Below are 23,899 nucleotides of genomic sequence, written 5' to 3' on the forward strand. Positions count from 1 at the left end.
AAAAATTCATTACATGACATTAGCAACTTGCAGAAAATTTCTGTCTCGCTATTGACTAAAAGTACACATTTTTTCAATTTTTAAACCTCTGTAACTTTTTCCTCCAAATTTCTTTCTTCACAACATCATGCCTTCATAGCAATTACACTGGAAAATTTTATTATTATAGCCGATTTTCAGATTTTTTACTCTTTTACTTGTTTCAGTCATTTGACTGCGGCCATGCTGGAGCACCGCCTTTAGTCGAGCAAATCGACCCCGGGACTTATTCTTTGTAAGCCCAGTACTTATTCTATCGGTCCCTTTTGCCGAACCGCTAGTGACGGGGACGTAAACACACCAGCATCGGTTGTCAAGCAATGCTAGGGGGACAAACACACACAAACACACACACATACACATATATACATATATATGCATATATACGACAGGCTTCTTTCAGTTTCCGTCTACCAAATCCACTCACAAGGCATTGGTCGGCCCGGGGCTATAGCAGAAGACACTTGCCCAAGGTGCCACGCAGTGGGACTGAACCCGGAACCATGTGGTTGGTTAGCAAGCTACTTACCACACAGCCACTCCTGCGCCTATTGTCTTTTAAAGAATGAATATTTTGCGAATGAAAAAAATCTAGATCCTAAAACTAATAAAATAAAATAAATCTGTAGAATCCAAAGTAGTGAGATTCTACTTCGGCAGAGAGATGGTACACAAAATACGTTTCAGAATTTTTCAAGCTTTTCCAGGAGAGACATTTATTGATTCCAGAGAAGTACAAAACTCCTTCAAATTAGGATCCTCTCACTTCAAAGCACGTGTAGCATTCCAGCCACTTTGTGAAGCCCCCATAGAAAGTGAAAGACCCTTGTGACAGCCTCCTTCATTTTCAAAACGACTGCCCTTGATTTTTTACTTCACCTTGGGAAACAGCCGAAAGACACAGGGATAAAGGCCTGGAGTGTAGGGAGGGTGGAGGACAGTTTTGATGCCCATCTCTGTCAAGTAGTTGGTTACCAAGATGCTCGTTACTGGGCATCTTGGGAACAAGCTTCACAAATTTTGTGCATGATCAGACCTTCACGAATAATTCTGTGTACTGTTGCCACACCAACCCAAACTGTATACTTATTGTCTTTACAGATTGCCGTCTCTTTCCTACCACACTCCTCTTCATCTCTCATATCCACTCTACTGCCCTTGAACTTCTTGAACCAGCAAAAAAAAAACATCTTCAGTTCATAAAAGCTAATCAATAAGCAATCTGGAGTATTTCATAAGTTTCTGTAGCATTTTAGCTCGGTTGCACATTGTTTTCACATCCCGACTGGCAACATTCTGCCAACTAGTTAGCTTTGAAAAGTAGTGTTGAGAAGGGTATTTTCTAAGAGCTGTTACAGTTCCTAATCCTAACCCTTAATAAGCAGTGCTCGTTATAGCTGATTAGTTTGCAGAAGGCCGTTGGGTGATGGGGACAATTTGGAAGCTCGCTACACAAAAACGTTTGATGTTAAACTTGGCAAAAACGCTACTGGTTGAGAAAATTTATAACTTCCTGGGACCTTCACGAAATGTCTGGAGCGCTGCAAGTGCATTGAAGTAGCAACACCCTACTTTGAAGGAGATAAGGGTTTTATACTTCATCGAAAGGAAATGAGGACAGCAGAGTAAAGTCCTTGATAGACCTTGATCCATAGGGAGAGAAGGTTTCAGAAGTAGTAAGGGAATAACGTGGACATGCCTACAAAGTCAGAAAACAGCACAGCTCCCATAACTTTCGGAAACATTTTTTCACGCTCAGAGTTGCTGAAGCATCGAACAAACTGCCTGCGTCAGTTGTTGACTGCCATGACACTGCATCCTTTAAGGCCCTCATGCTTTCCGAAATCCACCTGATTATACATACACTTTAGATGAGTTGTAGTGCACCTGAGCACTGTACACAATGTTTTATTATTATTATATTATTATTATTATAAGGAGTTTGTTGAGTAACAGGAGGCACTCCGTCTGAGCTGCTAGAAGTAGTAGCCAATTTTTTAAGCAGTAGCAAATTAGGTACGCTACCAACATAAAAAAGTGAGGGGCAGATTTAATAATGTAGTCCCAGAAATACTTCCTGAAAACAAGACAGAATATTAATGGCTGGAAAGCTTTTGTTTAAAGATCTGAATAGGTTTTCGTTTATATTATCAATTATACAGTTGAATAAATACGTGTATGGTGAGAAGATAAATCTGACGTTTCAGTACTGATACTGCGTCCGAAAGAAAAGACAATTTTCAATTGAATACAGGGTGTCCCCCAAAAATGTATACACATAGTGGTTCGGCAAAAGAGAACGATAGAATAAGTACTAGGCTTACAAAGAATAACAAATTTACAAGTATTTAAGGTGTGTATACATTTTTTTGGGGACACCCTATATTTCGAAAAATCTCTATTTAGATGGACGAAAGACCAACACAGAAACAAGAAATTTCTTTTCCTTGTGAATTTTCCCCCATCACTAACAGGTCACTCGGAGTCATCTCCCTTATTTCACTCTAGAATCCCATGATGCAATTCTACAACAACCTCCATAATTGACTTTTATTCAATAGGAACTACGCTTCGCTCATTTATAAATATATATAACGTTTCACTGCACATTATTACCGAAAATATATACACTTTGTTGTATACACGTTAGTTCGTGTTACACGTGATGCTGTAGTTGTGTTGTAGCAGCTGTTTTGAAGCGATGTTTTACAAGAACACGGCTCTCGTGGGTCTGATCACAGTGACGGTCGCCACAGCCGCTGCCTATGTTTTGTGGGGTCCACCACACAAGAAGAAGAGCCGCAAAAAAGGTAACCCATCACTCATACATCTCGTAAAACCCTTCTTCTTTTAAACTACTTTACTTTCCAGCAGAAATGCTATTCAGAAAATCCCAAATACGCACACATAACGTCATATTAATGAGAAATATGTATAGTGTGTATATATGATGTAATATAATGTTTGAAGTGGTGTACAAATATTGTATATTAAGTAGGAGGCTGTCAGAATTTTGGATAATTCTTAGTGCTTTCGTTCGATTAGCCGAACTCTTCCAGATAATATTGCTAGAAATAAGAGTTAAAGACTTACAGCATCAAGAGACTTTAACTCTTATTTCTAGCAATCTAGGTGCTTCGGCACCCTCAGTCACATTTGATGACGATAAATGTTTTCCTTTATGGTAATATATTGCGTCTAGCTGTTTATATTAAATTAATAATAATAATAATAATAATAAGGTGGTTGGACGCAATTCAAAACCAAAAACAAAATAATTCACCGTCACTAAAAAGTGACCAAAGGTGCAGGGAGCACCAGCATTGCTAGAAATATACGTAGTGTTCATGGTTATAGATTTGCCAATATCTTACCCTTCCCCTACTTTGTGGTAAGATGATCTGGTGACCTCTTTGCGATCCTAAGGGTATAGAATCTTCGTTTCATATCATACCATTTCTTGTCATTTTGAACAGGCCCCTCTCCCTATTCTCTCTCTCACTGTGTTGTTGTGTTTTTACTGGATAAACGAATGTCTTTAATATTTGTTTATCTAACAACCTTTGTTATTCTTCCTCGTAGTCAAAGAGGAAACATTTTACGATGGTTTGACCTCCTGGAAATAACAGCTGACTCTCCTTTATGTTATTTCCTATTACCTTAGAAAAAAAAGTTACATCGGATTAGGTATAGGCTAACTCTATAGTTTTTACGTACATATATATATATAAATATGCGGGACTAATCATAAATCCAAAACAATCTGGAAAATATAAATATTGATTTGGGTTTTCTGCGTATGCGAAACGAATGTGCGACCTTCTTTTAGAAATGCGCCTCTCCAAGAAAATGAAATGCAATCTTAAAAGTTATGAAAATGGAAAACATATACAAAGTAAATGATGTATGCAAAAAATTAGAAAGATTAATCCATTTTTAAATATTTTATTATAAAAATCTAAAACAGAAACGGGAAACGAGCACCGTGGAATATAAACAAACATGTCGGATGATACAAGGGGCGGTAATTTACTTTTACCTGTCAGGTATTATTAATGATACGAGGATCTCGACAATATTGTTTGCAAATTCTTGATTGTTTTTAATCAGATTTTTTTTTTACTGTGCACACTGGTTAGGGTTAGGGGCAATCTTTCGTCTCTAGTAGACCTTTCCGTCGATTTCCGTAAAAAATTATTTTTTTTTACATATGGGCTTGCGGGAACTTTTGAAGTAATGAGAGCCAAAGAGACTAAGAGAAAGCGATTGTATGACGAGGGAAGTTCTTTTGAAGTTACCGTCCAGGGGAAGCATTGATGTACATGTGTGTGTGTGTTTGATGTGGTGTGGGAGACAGACAGTATGTTGTGTAAGTGAAGTGCTTCTGTTAGTGTGTGTGAAAGAAAGAGATAACTGAAATTTTTTACTCGGTGTATGTGTATATGTATGTATATTACTTCAAAAGTTCCCGCAAGCCCATATGTAAAAAAAGAAATTTTTTTTACGGAAATCGACGGAAAGGTCTACTAGAGACGAAAGATCGCCGGGTTAGGTGGTGTGCACTCACTTTACCATCGCCCATTTTATGATGTGATATGGTTGGCATCCTTTTTGTCTCGGGAGACAATGGAGTTGCGCATAAAATAGTCTAGTCTGGCTTTTACATTTCATGTCCTAATACATCTCCTGCTGTGGCTGATATACGACAGAAATAATTATAAAGCAATAGAGTAAATATATTTAAGACGTATGCAAGGTTTGTAATTTTTATTTTTAGTTTACAGAGAAAATAAATTATACAACATATAACTCAGTGGCTATTTGGCCCCTCGTATCAATTAATACGATTGGTAAAATCGTATTTCATTCCCTAGACTGTCATGTCTTTTCTTATATTCTTTCTGTGCCAGCGTACTACATTCACTTACTATGTGAGCAACACTTTCCTCTTTTGATTTGTATAATCTACAGAGGGAATCTACTTGGGTTTTGTCTATGTTGGCTTTTATCCAATTAGTCCTTAATGCTTGATTTTGTGCAGCTTCTAACAAACTTTCTGTCTCCCTCTTCAACTTTCCTTTCTGCAGCCATAACCATGTCTCACTACTACTATTTGCTGCAACTGTCTTTGAGAATCTACCATGCAACACCTTCTCCTGCCAATCTGGTTTTTAACTTCGTTTTGGTTTTTCATTCTTACTAAAAAGCTTCAGTTCATCCATGTAGAGCAAATGGTTAATTTTTCCGTTAGTATTTCTGAACTGATACCCTGCCTTTGCCTTTCTAGCTTCTTCTGCATTAGGTTTCTTATCTTCAGTACTTCGTTCCCCACTGTTTATTTTGTTATAAAATCTCCTCTGGTCTGTCCCAAGTAATCTCTTCCGTTGATACTGATTTATTCTTTTCTGATATCTGGAGAGCTTGCCTGTTACTGCTATAATACACCGTTGCACCTCTTCTATTACTGTCCCAAATCCTTTCTCTTTGACTAAGTATCTTTTCTTGAGGGAAGATTTGCATTTTGTCTTTCCTAACTTGTAGCTTCCAGGCTTCTATTCTACTAAGATATTGTCTTTAAATCTTCACTTTATTTTATTGCCTCCTTTTCCATATTTGCTCTTTTTTAATCTTTCCCTGTGAAATATCTAATCTTCTGACAACTACTACCCCTCCAGCATAGATCAATAAGTCAGTGACACCGATATTTTTAGTATCTATCTATATTACTGATAACAGAATCTACTTTCTTAGTCATATCTAGTAGCTTCATTCTATTGGTGCATTTTAATGCTGGCAATCTTTTCCTTCTTTATTCATTACCTCCTGCAACTCGTGTAAAATCTTCTGATCTTCCTCACTTAAATCACTTAAGTCACTGGTGCCAGTTGTCCCTTATTGGTAATACTTACTGGGTTGCATAGTAATGTATGTAAATTATAGATCAACTATTTCTTAGTATTTATGATTATTTGCCTGCCATTCATTCTCTTTTTAGGTTGGTTTTGTTATGGGTTCCACTTTGCAGCATTTACTTTAACTGAACACTGCCTATTCTCATGTGTTGTTGATGTTACTGTCGTAGTTATAATTATTATTGATGCCTTAGAGAGAGACTGACAAGTAGTCCCATAATTCATCACTTTATATTTTTGGACTATTGGTTGTTTTCCTTTCTTTTGAAGGTAGCGGGCTGGCAGAATCGTTAGCACGCTGTGCGAAATGCTTAGCAGTATTTCGTCTGCCACTATGTTCTGAGTTCAAATTCCGCTGAGGTCGACTTCGCCTTTCATCCTTTCGGGGTCGATTAAATAAGTACCAGTTACGCACTGGGGTCGATATAATCGACTTAACCTGTTTGTCTGTCCTTGTTTGTCCTCTCTGTGTTTAGCCCCTTGTGGGTAGTAAAGAAATAGGTTGTTTTCCTTTCTTTTAAATATCTCTTTTATTATAATCATCTTATGTCCATTTTCCGTGCTGGCATGGGTTGCATGGTTTGACATGGGGCTGGTCAGCCAGGGAACTGTCCAGACTCCAATTGTCTGTTGTGGGATGGTTCTTTCGGCTAAATGTCCTTCCTATTACAGAGTGTGCAGGGTGAATTTATGCAGCATAAGCATCTGTAATGGACAAGTCTGTAGGTATGGAGGACAATGATTCTACTTAACTTGCTGTGCCTTCTCAAGTACAGCAAATAGCCACAACTCCTGTTTCCTTGTCGTTTCCTCAGTGAGGGGCCCAGTGTTCGAAGATCCTTTGCACCACTTCATCTCATGTCTTCCTGAGTCTGAACCCCTCAAATAACCTGCCAATGAAGGACCTCTGCTGGTGTGACAGATGTCACAGTCACAGAACCGTGACTCGTTCGCTATCTCCAGTGAACTGGCGCAGGACCATCGTGCATGGGCTGCCATGGTTCGAGATGCCTCAGGGGTGGTAGAAGAAGCCGACTCAACCCACCTAGGGTGTATGTCGCCACAAGTACAAGTAAAGTGACAGATGTGTTAGATTTATAGATTATCTTTGTCAATGCAACTTTCTATCCAGCATCGAATAAATAAAATCTATTACATTACGTAGTGGCGTACTTTTATTTCTCCTGTTTGTGCAGCCATATATGTGTGCATTGGATAATTATATTAAAATTTTCAATTTCTCTTTCAGATTATGCTCCTGGTTTAGAGAATCTTGGAAATACATGTTTCCTTAACGCTGTTCTGCAAGCTTTGGCGCCATGCCAAAGTATTCTTGATTGGCTTAGTAAAATTCTGCTTCGAAAGCATATGAACAAGACAGAAAACTACCTTGCTTATACAATGTTGAAGACCCTCAAAGGTAATCAGACATTGTCATTGAATACTTTATATATTGAACATTTTGTTAGTAATAGTAATTACTATTCAGTAAGTTGTCATAAGTGGTATTCTGAATAAAGTGTTTTAGATATAGGAATTTATGAAACCTATTTACCCTTCATATTCTTTTTCAGTTTATTTTCCTCACAAAATTACTGCAAATTACTGTTTTTAAATAGACATGTAAGTGCAGACATTCCCCAACCACTTGGTTTCAGGTTCAGTCCCACTGTGTGGCACCTTGAACAAGTGTCTTCTATTATAGCCCTGTGCCTGCCAAAAGCCTTGTTAGTGGATTTGGTAGGTGGAAACTACCATGTGAGTATGTGTTTTTGCGTCTCCTTGTATCAATATTACATGATAGTTGTAAATGAGTGTCACTTTCGTATAAGGAATGTCACTCATTTCTAATATTCTACAAAAACCTGTTTTCCTATGGGGAAATATTAGTTTTACTTGAAAGCAAACGAGAGTTGGCAGACATAGAAAATCTGCCTCAATAAATTCTTTCTGATCCATGCAAGAATGGAAAAGTGGATGTAAAACAGGGATGATGTGACAAAAGAGAAAATAAATCCTATGGTTGAGGGTTACTGATAATGGCCAAAATTGGTGCTGAGGCATCTTATAACTGAAACAACAGCAGGTAAAAGAAAAAAAGTACTACTTGCAATGCATTTTAACCTCTTACTTTCCAGTATCTTCATTAACTCATTGAGAAAATGTAGAAATATTCTTCACTACATTTGTTTAAAAATTTCTATAGCAGAGCATAAGCTCAAAACTCTTTCATTTTTCCTGAACATCAAACTGACACACTTTGTTATTTCCTCACCGGTCTGTCTTGTTTTTTTGCTTAATTTTGAATCAAACACACACACACCTTCTCATCTGTCTATGATACTTTCTCAGCGTGTGTGCATAAGTGTTCATTTACTCACTATCTGCCACCAAGCCTTCTATGTGCACCTCTCTCATATTAATTCTCTCTTTTACTCTTTCCCCATCTCTACACAACATAAAGCATAACTGGAGAAATCAACCAACCAACAATTATATTGGCTATTGTTATATAGAGATGGTTGAAATTCAGTTACTACACCAATCAACTTTCCTCTGTCCATTCATTACAAGCATATTCTTTCCTGTGTATTTTCAGTTTTGACAAACAAGACTTTCCACGACAAGGAGACATTTTGTCCCAGTGAAGTCCTCAATGCTCTTCGATCTCGATGGGTTATTCCTGATGATGAACAGGTCAGTTCTTTTTTAGTTATGTAAAATATTAACAGTATATTAACGTTATTTAATGTATTATATTTGTTGCTATATACTTGATTAACAGAGGTGGAGGCGCAATGGCCCAGTGGTTAGGGCATAGGATCGCGGTTTCGATTCCCAGACCGGGCGTTGTGAGTGTTTATTGAGCGAAAACCCCTAAAAGCTCCACGAGGCTCTGGCAGGGGATGTTGGTGATCCCTGCTGTACTCTTTCACCACAACTTTCTCTCACTCTTACTTCCTGTTTCTGTTGTACCTGTATTTCAAGGGGCCGGCCTTGTCACTCTCTGTGTCACGCTGAATATCCCCGAGAACTACGTTAAGAGTCCACGTGTCTGTGGAGTGCTCAGCCACTTACACGTTAATTTCACGAGCAGGCTGTTCCGTTGATTCGGATCAACCGGAACCCTTGTCGTCGTAACCGACAGAGTGAAAAGAGAGATTAACAGAGATTTCTACAGCTGAATTTATCTTGTTAGCATGGTTACTGCTCTCATTGCTTCTTGAGATTTTATAACTAGTTACTTTGCTTGATTATATATGCATACATATGCATGCATGGTTTTATATATCATCATTGTTTAACGTCTGTCTTCCATGCTGGCATGGGTGAGACGATTTGACAAGAGCTTGCCAGGCAGAAGCCTGCACCAGACTTCTGTAATTGTTTCGGCAGGATTTTTACAGCTGGATGCCCTTCCTAAAACCAACCCCGCAGCAGAGTGGACTTTGTGCTTTTTATATAGCACAGGTACAGGTGAGGTCAGTTTTGACAAGATATTTTACATCTGGATGCCCTTCCAAATGCCAACCACTTTACAATGTGGACTTGGGTGCTTTTAAGTGGCACCTGCACTGACAGGGTCACCAAGTACTTGTGATTTGGAGCATCTGGTGAGTGATATGTTGTACACATAACTATATCGAGTTGCCTTTATATGTACAATTAGTGTGTCACACACCGAGTTTGGGTGTGACAAAAGGATCTGGGGTGTAAGATCTTCATGAAGATACACTGTAACTTCACCATGATTCTTGTCCTTTCTGTCACTTCGCAATACCATACACTTTAGTGTCCAAAAGTGGACACTAGATGATGAGGATGATTTGTTATGGATGTAGGTAAACAACAACCAATTTCTAATGCTTACATAATTCTCTTCTTGACTTCTTAGGATGCACATGAACTTTTTCATGCCTTAACTCAGACGCTTGCTGAAGAAACTGGTCACTACCCTAAAGTTTTATCTCTTTTCGATGTATCTGCTTTACAGGTAAGTTTTTGGCTTCAAATTTGTTTCTTATTTTTTCCAACCTTTTCTATATGTGCATGTGTGTTCACTCATATTCATCATCATTGTTTAACGTCCGTTCTCCATGCTAGCATGGGTTGGACGGTTCGACCGGGATCTGGGAAGCCAGAAGGCTGCACCAGGCTCCAGTCTGATCTGGCAGTGTTTCTACAGCTGGATGCCCTTCCTAATGCCAACCACACCATGAGTGTAGTGGGTGCTTTTTGCGTGCCACCGGCGAGGCCAGCAACGGCCACGATCGGATTGGTGCTTTTTACGTGCCACCGGCATGGAAGCCAGTCATGGCGGAGCTGGCATCGGCCACGTTCGGATGGTGCTTTGTATTTTCCTTAATTCTGTTTATATTTACAGTGCTGAAATTTGGTGTCTGGAACTAAATGGGCTACACTAGAATAAGCATTGACTAAATAAAATATATATCATAACTGGTGACTCTCTGAAATATTTTATTTCTCAGTAACTCTTTAGTGGAATTTTGACTTACACCACTAGAAGGCATGGTATTATAATAGCTTGGATAAAATACCAGGAAATAAGATGGAATTGAGAAGGTGAATGGCAATGCAGGATTTGCACTTGGTAACCAGCAAAGAAATGTAGTTACAGTTTATGGTTGATATGTCATCATCATCGTTTAGCGTCCGCTTTCCATGCTAGCATGGGTTGGACGGTGCAACTGGGGTCTGGGAAGCCAGAAGGCTGCACCAGGCCCAGTCTGATCTGGCAATGTTTCTATGGCTGGATGCCCTTCCTAACGCCAACCACTCCATGAGTGTAGTGGGTGCTTTTTACGTGCCACTGGGAATCACTAGAAACATTAGAAAAGCTATACACAAGCTTTACATGAATTTTTCGTTTTTCTTTGTTTACAAAATCTGTTCCAATTTAATCAGATTGATAATTACTATGAATTATCAGAGAAGCCCTATTATTTTTATGACAAAGGAAGAGTAATTGAACTTCAAACTGCTTCTGTAAAGAAGTGATAGAATATAATTGTGTTCTTTGTGTTGGTTGAATGAGTATTGTTATAAAGTATTTGGAAGGAACCCTCCCTCTCTCTCTCTTTCGGAGAGGCACTGAGCACCTACACGCACACATACACACATGGCAGTAACTCCCGCCTACCAAATTAAACTCAAATTAAACAAAGCTTCGGTCAGCTCGGGGCTATCGCAGAAGACACCTGTCCAAAGTGCCACGCAGTGGGACTGAACCCGAAACCATGTAGTTAGGAAGCAAGCTCCCTAACCACACAGCCATGTCTTTGATATAAGCATATTTCTTTTTAAATTACTTTAATTCAACTAATTTTTTCTTGCAGAGCCCAGATAATGAATACCAAACTTGCAAATCAGCTGTAACTCGCAGTAAAGGATTATTGCCAGTTTTACCACGAGATACAGATCATCCATTCCGTGGACACTTTGCCAGCCAGCTTACTTGTCAGTCTTGTGCTTATTGTTATCCAGTTAAATATGATTTGTTTGACAGTCTGTCACTTAATATTCCGGAAAGTCATTGGGTAAGTTTTGATTCAAAGTAGCAAGTGTTTAAGAGTGTACATATATATGTTGATGAGTGAATGTGTGCATGGATAGTTGCACTCATTGCTGAGGTATGTTTGTAGATATTGAGTTAAAAGTACGGATATGTGGATGTACTTTGTAGATGTTGAGTTAAAAGTACGGATGTGTGGATGTACTTTGTAGATATTGAGTTGAAAGTACGGATGTGTGGATGTACTTTGTAGATATTGAGTTAAAAGTACGGGCGTGTGGATGTACTTTGTAGATATTGAGTTAAAAGTACGGGCGTGTGGATGTACTTTGTAGATATTGGGTTAAAAGTACGGATGTGTGGATTTGCTTTGTGGATATTGAGTTAAAAGTACGGATGTGTGGATGTACTTTGTAGATATTGAGTTACAAGTACGGATGTGTGGATGTACCTTGTAGATATTGAGTTAAAAGTATGGATGTGTTGATGTACTTTATAGATATTGAGTTAAAAGTACGGATGTGTGGATGTACTTTGTAGATATTGAGTTAAAAGTACGGATGTCTGGATGTACTTTGTATATATTGGGTTAAAAGTACGGATGTGTGGATTTGCTTTGTGGATATTGAGTTAAAAGTACGGATGTGTGGATGTACTTTGTAGATATTGAGTTAAAAGTACGGCTGTGTGGATGTACTTTGTAGATATTGAGTTAAAAGTACGGATGTCTGGATGTACTTTGTAGATATTGGGTTAAAAGTACGGATGTGTGGATTTGCTTTGTGGATATTGAGTTAAAAGTACGGATGTGTGGATGTACTTTGTAGATGTTGAGTTAAAAGTACGGCTGTGTGGATGTACTTGTAGATATTGAGTTAAAAGTATGGATGTGTTGATGTACTTTGTAGATATTGAGTTAAAAGTACGGATGTGTGGATTTGCTTTGTGGATATTGAGTTAAAAGTACGGATATGTGGATGTACTTTGTAGATATTGAGTAAAAGTACGGATGTCTGGATGTACTTTGTAGATATTGAGTAAAAGTACGGATGTGTGGATTTGCTTTGTGGATATTGAGTTAAAAGTACGGATGTGTGGATTTGCTTGTGGATATTGAGTTAAAAGTATGGATGTGTTGATGTACTTTATAGATATTGAGTTAAAAGTACGGATGTGTGGATGTACTTGTAGATATTGAGTTAAAAGTATGGATGTGTTGATGTACTTTGTAGATATTGAGTTAAAAGTACGGATGTGTGGATGTACTTGTAGATATTGAGTTAAAAGTACGGCTGTGTGGATGTACTTTGTAGATATTGAGTTAAAAGTACGGATGTCTGGATGTACTTTGTAGATATTGGGTTAAAAGTACGGATGTGTGGATTTGCTTTGTGGATATTGAGTTAAAAGTACGGATGTGTGGATGTACTTTGTAGATATTGAGTTAAAAGTACGGCTGTGTGGATGTACCTTGTAGATATTGAGTTAAAAGTATGGATGTGTTGATGTACTTTGTAGATATTGAGTTAAAAGTACGGATGTGTGGATGTACTTTGTAGATATTGAGTTAAAAGTATGGATGTCTGGATGTACTTTGTATATATTGGGTTAAAAGTACGGATGTGTGGATTTGCTTTGTGGATATTGAGTTAAAAGTACGGATGTGTGGATGTACTTTGTAGATATTGAGTTAAAAGTACGGCTGTGCGGATGTACTTTGTAGATATTGAGTTAAAAGTACGGATGTCTGGATGTACTTTGTAGATATTGGGTTAAAAGTACGGATGTGTGGATTTGCTTTGTGGATATTGAGTTAAAAGTACGGATGTGTGGATGTACTTTGTAGATATTGAGTTAAAAGTACGGCTGTGTGGATGTACTTTGTAGATATTGAGTTAAAAGTGCGGATGTGTGGATGTACTTTGTAGATATTGAGTTAAAAGTACGGATGTGTGGATGTACCTTGTGTATTTAAAAATAAGTGTGAAGTACACCTTATATACAAGTACATGTTTGTAAGTCTGTTGATACTTAAATGAGGTGGTAGGGGTAGTTTCAATTTCAGCTATAGTTAATACTCAACTGAATTCCATCAATCATCATCATCATCATCGTTTAACGTCCGCTTTCCATGCTAGCATGGGTTGGACGGTTCAACTGGGGTCTGGGAAGCCAGGAGGCTGCACCAGGCCCAGTCTGATCTGGCAATGTTTCTACAGCTGGATGCCCTTCCTAACGCCAACCACTCCGTGAGTGTAGTGGGTGCTTTTTACGTGCCACTGACACAGGTGCCAGACAAGGTTGGCGAATGGCCGTGCTCGGATGGTGCTTTTTACGTGCTACCGGCACGGAGGCCAGGCGAGGCTGGCAAAGGCCACGATCGGATGGTGTTTGTTATGTATTAAAAAAAAAGGACACATCTGCCAATTTTGTCTGTTACTTGTTTCAGTCTTCCTTATCCAACAAAGGTTCATAAATGTCAATATGATGCATCCAAAGACAAATCACAGTTGTTTTCATTTATATTTTGTACATCATCAAGAGTAAAACCTTCGAAGTCGGAATCGCTACTTGCTGACACCATCTTGTTATAAATTTAGATATACACTTCTCTTCAAATGTTGAAAAAAAACCAAGAAGCCGCACAAATTTCACTGTATTTTCACTTGAATAAAGGTGGGAAAGGCTTTATCTCGCATTATCTCAAAACTGTGAGAATTCAATAATGTGATTTATGTTTTTTAGTGATTTCTTAGAGAAATCAGATACAACTGGATTTGGCTGGTTCAAACAAAGAGGAATAATTTTCAGCCGATTATGGCTTAAAAAAAAAAAAAAAAATTATTGGGGTCAATTCATTTGACCAAACGATCTTTAAGGTGGTGCTCCAGTCTAATTAGTGTGTCACACACTGTAACCTCACCATGATTCTTGTCTTTTCTGTCACTTCGCAATACCATACACTTTAGTGTCCAAAAGTGGATACTAGATGATGAGGATGATTTGTTATGGATGTAGGTAAGAAACAACCAATTTCTAATGCTTACATAATTCTAATAACTGAAACAAAAGATAAAAAATAGATGCATATATTTATACAATAAATTCAATTAACTTCTAAAAGTATGAAGTCCAAATATGCTGTAGGTATTTGGTAGAAAGGATATGAAACTTTCCTGCCTTCGCTTAATAAAACTTATTCTAGGTTTTCTGGTATTGCTACCTGACAAAGACTAAAATCCTCTCTACAGAGAGCAATTTATTGTTTCTGTTAACCCTTTTGATACCAACCCAGCTGAAACCGGCTCTGGCTCTGAGTACAAATGTCTTGTTTTCATAAGTTTTGAATTAAAATCTTCCACCAAACCTTAGTCACAATTTATGTTCCTAACACTAGCTGAATGATAACTGAGTTATTTTACTAAATTCTTTATTATATTTAAAGTTATTGAAAGAAACACAGAGCATCTCAACATAAATACAGTAACAAAAGGGTTAATGAAGAATAAATTTAAATAACGATGGTTACCTATATGAATTTTATTTTTTTTTCATTTCTTTCAAGGGGCCTCTTTCCTTAGAAATGCTACTACAAAAGTTTATAACTAGTGAAACAGTGTTCAATGTCGATTGTCCAGGATGTACAAATAAATCAGACATCAGCCAGACGAAAGTAATACAGTCAAACTTTCTGAAGAAACTAAGTATTGGAAAAGTAAGTTTTTCTTAATTTTTTTTTACTTGAAATCATGCAAAAAAAAAAATTAACAATTTTAATATTTTTCACTCTGATTAACATAATTAATGTATAAAGTGACATTTGCCTATGAATTAATTATGATAATGCAAGTATATTGTTTTCTTACCCCATAGTGTCTCTTCAATTTAACTGAGACTCTGGTTCATCAACCCATCTCAAAATCCTTTGCTTTTCATCTTAAATTGTTACTCATTCATTGATTTTTTTTTAATCATTGTTCAACAATGCTTACTTGACTTTAATATAGGCTGAGTGAGTGCTAAAGGCCTCGTCAAGTACTTCACTGCTTATATCTAATTTGGCTGTATGATTAAGAATTTTGTTTCCCAACTCAGATGGGAATGTTTGCTCATTTTTGTTCAAATTATGCAAATTACTTTGATCATAAATGTGTTTTACTTCTCTTTTGTGATGTACACACAGAAATGGTCAAGAATTTTGTTCTTACCTTTTGAAGGGGTGTAGTTAGTTCTATTTTGGACTAAAGATTCATCCTCATTCATGCATTACTCAAAAAAGTGGAGGCGCAATGGCCCAGTGGTTAGGGCAGCAGACTCGTGGTCGTAGGATCGCGGTTTCGAATCCCAGACCGGGCGTTGTGAGTGTTTATTGAGCGAAAACACCTAAAGCTCCATGAGGCTCCGGCAGGGATGGTGGTGATCTCTGCTGTACTCTTTCACCACAGCTTTCTCTCACTCTTACTTCCTGTTTCTGTTGTACCTTAATTACAAAGGGCCGGCCTTGTCACACTGAATATCCCCGGAACTATGTTAAGGGTACACGTGTCTGTGGAGTGCTCAGCCACTTACACGTTAATTTCACGAGCAGGCTGTTCTGTTGATCGGATCAACCGGAACCCTCATCGTAACAGATGGAGTGCTTCCTATTACTCAAAAAAAGTCACAAAGACTGAAACCAGTATTAAAATGTTCTTCATGAAAAATTATTTTATTATTTTCTACCTTGTCTTATTTTCCCATGATAGATCACTAGCCGCTTTACCTTTTTCTATTTTCTCTTCCTGTTTATTTCTGTGTTCCTTTCTGTCGAAGAGCATAGGCTCGAAACGTAAAAGACTTTCTCACTTCCCGAGCGTTAAACTAATACATCTGTTTGTTGTTTATACACCTGACTTCGTCTTTTGCTTTTTGTAAATTCTCGCTATACATATAGTATTTAGATGTAACCTCCACAAATTGTTTTCTGTTGCAGTTACCACAGTGTTTATGCCTGCATATTCCCAGAACACATTGGTTAAACAACAATGTTCCAGTCAAACGATTTGAACGAATATCTTTTCCTGAAACTCTTCAAATGGATGAATTTATTTACATGGGTGTTGGTTCTGCTGGTGAGAAGGACCGCAAGAACTGGTTGTTTGGAGGCAGAGCTTCTAATGTCAATCGGTAGGTCATTTTGTAGTATGAATACTCTCCTTTACTCTTTTACTTGTTTCAGTCATTTGACTGCGGCCATGCTGGAGCACCACCTTTAATCGAGCAACTCGACCCCGGGACTTATTCTTTTGTAAGCCCAGTACTTATTCTATCGGTCTCTTTTGCCGAACTGCTAAGTAACGGGGACATAAACACACCAGCATCGGTTGTCAAGCATTGCTAGGGGGACAAACACAGACACACAAACACACACATACATATATACGACGGGCTTCTTTCAGTTTCCGTCTACCAAATCCACTCACGAGGCTTTGGTCGGCCCGAGGCTATAGGAGAAGACACTTGCCCAAGGTGCCACGCAGTGGGACTGAACCCAGAACCATGTGGTTGGTAAACAAGCTACTTACCACACAGCCACTCCTGCTTCAGTATTTTGAATATTTATCACATTATCATTATTCGGTCCTCACTGTTGGTTGTGAATACTGGGTAATGACCGAAAGTGTATGGTAGCGAATACAAGTGACAGAAGTGGTATTCCTTTGAAGAGTCTCTCAAGTAATGTTACTCATCAGAGTGCATAGCTTGGAGATCAGGGAATCTCTCCAGGTCAAGTTGCTACTTCTCTGCGTTGAGGGGTCACAGTATGTGATTAGACTGTCATAGGAAAGAATCACGAGATGGATTATTCAAACCAAGCCAGCCAGCAGGAGACTAAGGGACAGACCAAGAACAAGATGGTTGGATAATGTCCATAGTCTCAGTTGGTCATGCTTAGGAATGCAGCCAGAAAATCTAATGGTGGTTTCTTCTGATAGGACCCTAAGGTGGAGGTACCTGAGGACTCTACTCCCACAATCCTCCCAGGAATGATATGTGGAGAAGATAGATGGATTATCATTCATATTAGTAATATCCTTGAATTTTATCTTCCAGCACATTTTTTAATTGGTTCCTAAATTGGAATTATGTTTTACTTTGCTTGCGAAGACATGTTGGGGCAAGCGAAAGCGAAATCGAATTGAACCAGCCAGGATCCCTGGTCTGGTGGTACGTAAAAAGCACTATCCGACTCGTGGCCAATGCCAGTGCCGCCTCGACTGGCTTCTGTGCCGGTGGCACATAAAATACACCAATCCGACCGTGGCCGTTGCCAGCCTCGCCTGGCACCTGTGCAGGTGGCATGTAAAAAGCACCCACTACACTCACGGATTGGTTGGCGTTAGGAAGGGCATCCAGCTGTAGAAACATTGCCAGATAAGACTGGAGTCTGGTGCAGCCTTCTGGCATCCCAGATCCCCGGTCGAACCGTCCAACCCATGCCAGCATGGAGAACGGACGTTAAACGATGATGATGAAGGTGTGAAAATTGTTTGATTCATCCCATTTCAGAACGTTGTATTCTTCTATTAGAAGAATACAATGAACTCCATACCACAAACTTATAAAACACTCATTGTGATGTTACAGTGCTGCAGTAGGACTTATAGCTAGATAGACTGAGATTTTCAGAGTGTGTAGGTTATAAATTCAGTACTGTAGCTGTGACATATTACCCATCCTTTTTTCAGTAGATCAAATACCCTATCAACCCAGGCAATCACTTTTGAATACTCAAAAGTAAAGCGTGTCATCTAATCTTATTTCATTTTCTTCAAAATCTATGCATGAAATTAAAGTTAGGCGCAGGAGTGGCTGCGTGGTAAGTAGCTTGCTAACCAACCACATGGTTGTGGGTTCAGTCCCACTGCGTGGCATCTTGGGCAAGTGTCTTCTGCTATAGCCCCGGGCCGACCAATGCCTTGTGAGTGGATTTGGTAGTTGGAAACTGAAAGAAGCCTGTCGTATATATGTATATATATATATAAGTGTGTGTGTGTGTGTTTGTGTCTCTGTGTTTGTCCCCCTAGCATTGCTTGACAACCGATGCTGGTGTGTTTACGTCCCCGTCACTTAGCGGTTCGGCAAAAGAGACCGATAGAATAAGTACTGGGCTTACAAAGAATAAGTCCCGGGGTCGATTTGCTCGACTAAAGGCTGTGCTCCAGCATGGCCACAGTCAAATGACTGAAACAAGTAAAAGAGTAACTCTTTAATTGGTGTTTTCAATTGTTAAAGGATTAAGGATAAATTTAACCCATTCAGATTAATCTGTCCAATGTAATGCTTATTTGTTTGTTATTTTTAATTAATCAGGTTCAAGAGGGGTGTCCACAATATTTACTTGCAACTTTAATTTTTTAATATAAACTTGAAATTTTGTCAGTGGATGTTTAAATACCAATGATTTACACTTAAGTAATTTTAGCTGATCTTTTTTGTTAAATTTGACTTCTGTGGGCAGGTAAAATTAATTAACAAGTATAAAAGCATTAACTTTATGGATAAACACTAAAATTGAAATCCTACCTGTTTGATTTGTTACTTAAATTATCCCAAATGTCAACCTCCAACAATTTTGTCACTTTCAAGATCAGGTACATTGATTTGAATTGTTTAAAGAAAAAAATACAGGTATAACTGGTACAAGACTCTTGCCCAAAGTGCCACACAATGGGACTGGACTCAAAACCCTGTGGTTTGGAAGCAAGCTTCTTATCATACAGCCACGCCTGTGCCTATAATTATTCTCTTATCGGCGGCGAGCTGGCAGACACGTTAGTGCGCCGGGCAAAATGCTTAGCGGTATTTCGTCTGTCGTTACGTTCTGAGTTCAAATTCCGCCGAGGTCGACTTTGCTTTTCATCCTTTCGGGGTCGATAAATAAAGTACCAGTTTCGCACTGGGGTCAATGTAATCGACTTAATCCGTGTGTTTGTCCTTGTTTGTCCCCTCTGTGTTTAGCCCCTTGTGGGTAATAAAGAAATAGGTATTTCGTCTGTCCTTATGTTCTGAGTTCAAATTCCACCGAGGTCGACTTTGCTTTTCATCCTTTCGGGGTCGATTAAATAAAGTACCAGTTTCGCACTGGGGTCGATGTAATTGACTTAATACCTATGTCTGTCCTTGTTTGTCCACTCTGTATTTAGCCCCTTGTGGGTAATAAAGAAATAGGTATTTCGTCTGTCCTTAAGTTCAAATTCCACCGAGGTCGACTTTGCCTTTCATCCTTTCGAGGTCGATAAATAAAGTGCTAGTTTCGCACTGGGGTCGATGTAATCGACTTAATCCCTTTGTCTGTCCTTGTTTGTCCCCTCTGTGTTTAGCCCTTGTGGGCAATGAAGAAATATATAACTACTCTCTTGCTGAATTTGTTTTTTTTTTCTTTCCCAGATCACTAACCAGACTAACATCATCATCAGCAGCTGTAAACTTACTACGAGCCTTAAATCACCATTCACAGACCACTATGAATGAATTTCTGGCGACGCCTACATTGCAAAGTGCCATGTATTCCAATGTGCAAACAGATGTCAACCAAAATGGCCCTAATCCACCTAAATATGACCTGAGTGCGCACACTTACAGACTTATTGCCGTGATTGAACACATTGGAGACGTAGTGAGCGGTCATTTTGTTTCATACAGACGTTGTCCCACATGCAAGTCAGGAGAGAAGCACAGTGATAAATGGCTTTTCACCTCTGACACAGTTGTGAAAAAAGTCAGTCTGACTCAAGTATTGAACTCTGAAGCATATATGTTATTTTACGAGAAGGTTTGATCGGTGTACTTTGGACACATTTTTTGCACCATTATTCAGCAGTATCTGCAGTTGAGAGCACACACACACACACTCACACACAAACACACACACATGGTATTCAACTCTGTAGGAGGATGTAGAATATTTTAAATTATCTTATTTTCTGAATGTACTGTAAATGACATTTAATTGCACATTCATTAGTGTACGTTGTAGCAGACTGAATGAATACGGTGCTGATTTGCATTGCGTTAGGATACATGGTTCATATCCAACATTAGTACTGACGTTGTCTCTAATAATTCTATATCATCCAGTTCATTGCTAGAACTAGCAAGATCACTGTAAATGAGGAACATTGGAATACTGAGCTCAGATCGTCCCAAGGGCCTGAGGAAGAGGCATTGGGAAAAATGGCTCAGACCAACCCAGTATTAATTGATAACAAAGCAGTCTTCACATGGTGCTCCAGGATTCTTCTTATACTTTGTTTTCACAATAAGGAATGCCATCAGTGCAGTTACTGATAAGATTCCATCCTTTCAACTGAAGTGTGAGTGAGAGAGAATTTTCATTGTATTTAATGTGGGTGGTTGATGTAAATTGAGCATGTTAAAACAAAAAAAAAAACCATATCTGGACTTTTTAACAGTTGCTGCTTTACCATGTTACCATTTTCTTTTTTAAATGAATTCTTAAAATGACTATTTAGATACTTGAAGACTGAAAAATATGATTAAAAATCATGGGAAATTCTTTACATAAAAGAAAGCTTTATTGATGTTGTCATACAAAATGCCCAGATATACAGAACCCAAAGTACCAGAATTCTCTAAGTTTTCTTCTACTTTTGGCTGGAATCCTGTTCATTAATTTGGGCTTTAATTCCCACCAGGAACTCTTTAAAATGTTGCTATTTCTTTTGTAGAAATTGTTGGTTTTATTAAAACCAGAAATCAAGAAATAAAAAATTGATATCTCCAAATGTTCTCTAAATATAAATGAACACATTTTTTTATTGCAATGGTTTAAAAATAACTAAGGCGCAGGAGTGGCTGTGTGGTAAGTAGCTTGCTAACCAACCACATGGTTCCGGGTTCAGTCCCACTGCATGGCATCTTGGGCAAGTGTCTTCTGCTATAGCCCCGGGCCGACCAATGCCTTGTGAGTGGATTTGGTAGACGGAAAACTGAAAGAAGCCTGTCGTATATATGTATATATATATATATATATGTGTGTGTGTGTTTGTCCCCCTAGCATTGCTTGACAACCGATGCTGGTGTGTTTACGTCCCCGTCACTTAGCGGTTCGGCAAAAGAGACCGATAGAATAAGTACTGGGCTTACAAAGAATAAGTCCCGGGATCGATTTGCTCGACTAAAGGCGGTGCTCCAGCATGGCCGCAGTCAAATGACTGAAACAAGTAAAAGAGAGAGTAAAGAGTAAGGGAAGTTGAGATGGTTATGTCACCTGTGTAAGTCCACTCTTTTAATAATTAACTATTTTGTTGGGTGTCTCTCTTGTTCTCCATTAACCCTTTAGTGATCTGATTATTCAACCAAACATAATGCCTATTGATTCCCATTGATTTGAATTAATCATGCATTATCCCATATCTTCAAGATCTTGATGGTGTAATTACTTAATGTAGAATAACATTGTAGGGTAGGTGTGAGAGCCTGGATCTGGTCAGTTTGAACATAAAACAGGTTAGCTCTTTTGGCCGGATATGGCCAGTTTAAATACTAAAAGGTTAAATCACTTGAACAAAAATTCAGTTATCTGTTTTGTGGTTTACTCTCCATTTTACTTTTCAGACAATCGTATTACTTATAGTCTAAATTAGTACATGTATGCAAAGATGATATTTGATGAAGTCGAGATCCAGTTGAGACCAGCAGTATTTTGATGTCTGTTTCTCACTGAGTTTACAAGAAAGTATTTCTTTTAACATCTCCAGAATTATATATAGTTGTGCCGGTGGCACGTAGCACCATCCATTCGTGGCCGTTGCCAGCCTCGCCTGGCCCCCGTGCCGGTGGCACATAAAAAACACCATCCGTCCATGGCCGTTTGCCAGCTCCGTCTGGCACCTGTGCGGGTGGCACGTAAAAAGCACCCACTACACTCACGGAGTGGTTGGCATTAGGAAGGGCATCCAGCTGTAGAAACACTGCCAGATCAGACTGGGCCTGATGCAGCCTTCTGGCTTCACAGACCCCAGTTGAACCGTCCAACCCATGCTAGCATGGAAAGCGGATGCTAGAGGATGATTTATGGTGGCGTCAACCAGTTTCCTGAAACGGTCAGGAATGGAATGAACAACCTTCTGAAGTGTGTCGTCTGGGATATCATTGACAACCTCCTGACTCCATGTCTCTAAGTCCTCCAGTGTGCCAGGTTTTGTCTTGTACATCTCTTTTATGTAACCCCACAGTTAAAAATCACATGAAGTGAGATCTGGACTTCTTGGAAGCCATTCATGAGGTCCGTGTCGTCCCATCCAAAATCCTAGAAAATGTTGGTCTAACCATGCACGCACAGTGAGAGCATAATACCAAACTTAACCAAAGCGGTACATGAAACATTGACAAAACCTAAAAATAAAAATCTAGGTGCAGGAGTGGCTGTGTGGTAAGTAGCTTCCTTACCAACCACATGGTTCCGGGTTCAGTCTCACTGCGTGGCACCTATGGCAAGTGTCTTCTACTATAGCCTTGGGCCGACCAAAGCCTTGTGAGTCGATTTGGTAGACGGAAACTGAAAGAAGCCTGTCGTATATATGTATATATATATATGTGTGTGTGTGTGTGTCCGTGTTTGTCCCCCTAACATTGCTTGACAACCGATGCTGGTGTGTTTAAGTCCCCGTCACTTAGCGGTTCGGCAAAAGAGACCGATAGAATAAGTACTGGGCTTACAAAGAATAAGTCCTGGGGTCGATTTGCTCGACTAAAGACAGTGCTCCAGCATGGCCGCAGTCAAATGACTGAAACAAGTAAAAGAGTAAAGAGAGTTTACTTGCCATGAGATAAAGGGAAAGAACTCTGCATAATTTCTCGTGAAATATGATAGACTAGCGATAGAACATTTAAACAATGACAGACTGTATTCTGAAGTGACAGATAAAACCACGACCGGAAGTGAGGACTGAATTAACACCGCATGGACAGACATTTGTAGATGGAGATAAATACAGGAACAACTTCATTACAAAGGACAGTAGATTGACCAGATTGTATCATCTCATTAAAACACACAAGGAGAACAACATGATCCAGATTAGACCCAGCGTAGAAGGACCCCTATATAAAATATCCTGGCTGTTTTCTCTCGTCCTGAAACCCATACGCTCCACCTTCCCTGGACACGTCAAGAACTCTGGCGAAGTCATCAAAAGATTGCGCCAACTCCCCACAGACCAACTGAGACAAAACAGATATGCCTTTAGTCTTGACGTTGTCTCTATGTACACAAATGTGCCAGCACACTCGGCGATTGACTGCATATTTGCGTCTGACATTCATTGATTCGAACTTACCACAGCTAATATACATCAATTTTTATCCATCATCGTGGACAACACCTGCTTCGGATCTTTTTCATTTTGAT

The 23,899-nt window shown here is 39.0% G+C and overlaps 1 protein-coding gene across 1 annotated transcript; it reads left to right on the plus strand.

The window, feature by feature from the left end:
• The first annotated feature begins 2,566 nt into the window (after positions 1 to 2,566).
• Positions 2,567 to 21,276, plus strand: LOC115224379 (ubiquitin carboxyl-terminal hydrolase 30). Its single transcript, XM_029795262.2, has 8 exons — positions 2,567 to 2,849; positions 7,201 to 7,371; positions 8,551 to 8,648; positions 9,847 to 9,945; positions 11,309 to 11,509; positions 15,050 to 15,199; positions 16,457 to 16,650; positions 19,915 to 21,276. Exons 1-8 carry the CDS (start codon positions 2,741 to 2,743, stop codon positions 20,303 to 20,305), a joined length of 1,413 nt encoding a protein of 470 aa, XP_029651122.1. The 5' UTR covers positions 2,567 to 2,740; the 3' UTR covers positions 20,306 to 21,276.
• Positions 21,277 to 23,899: the final 2,623 nt, after the last annotated feature.

This window comes from Octopus sinensis, linkage group LG25 (assembly GCF_006345805.1).
Source record: "Octopus sinensis linkage group LG25, ASM634580v1, whole genome shotgun sequence".
In the NCBI taxonomy this organism is placed as follows: Eukaryota; Metazoa; Mollusca; class Cephalopoda; order Octopoda; family Octopodidae; genus Octopus; species Octopus sinensis.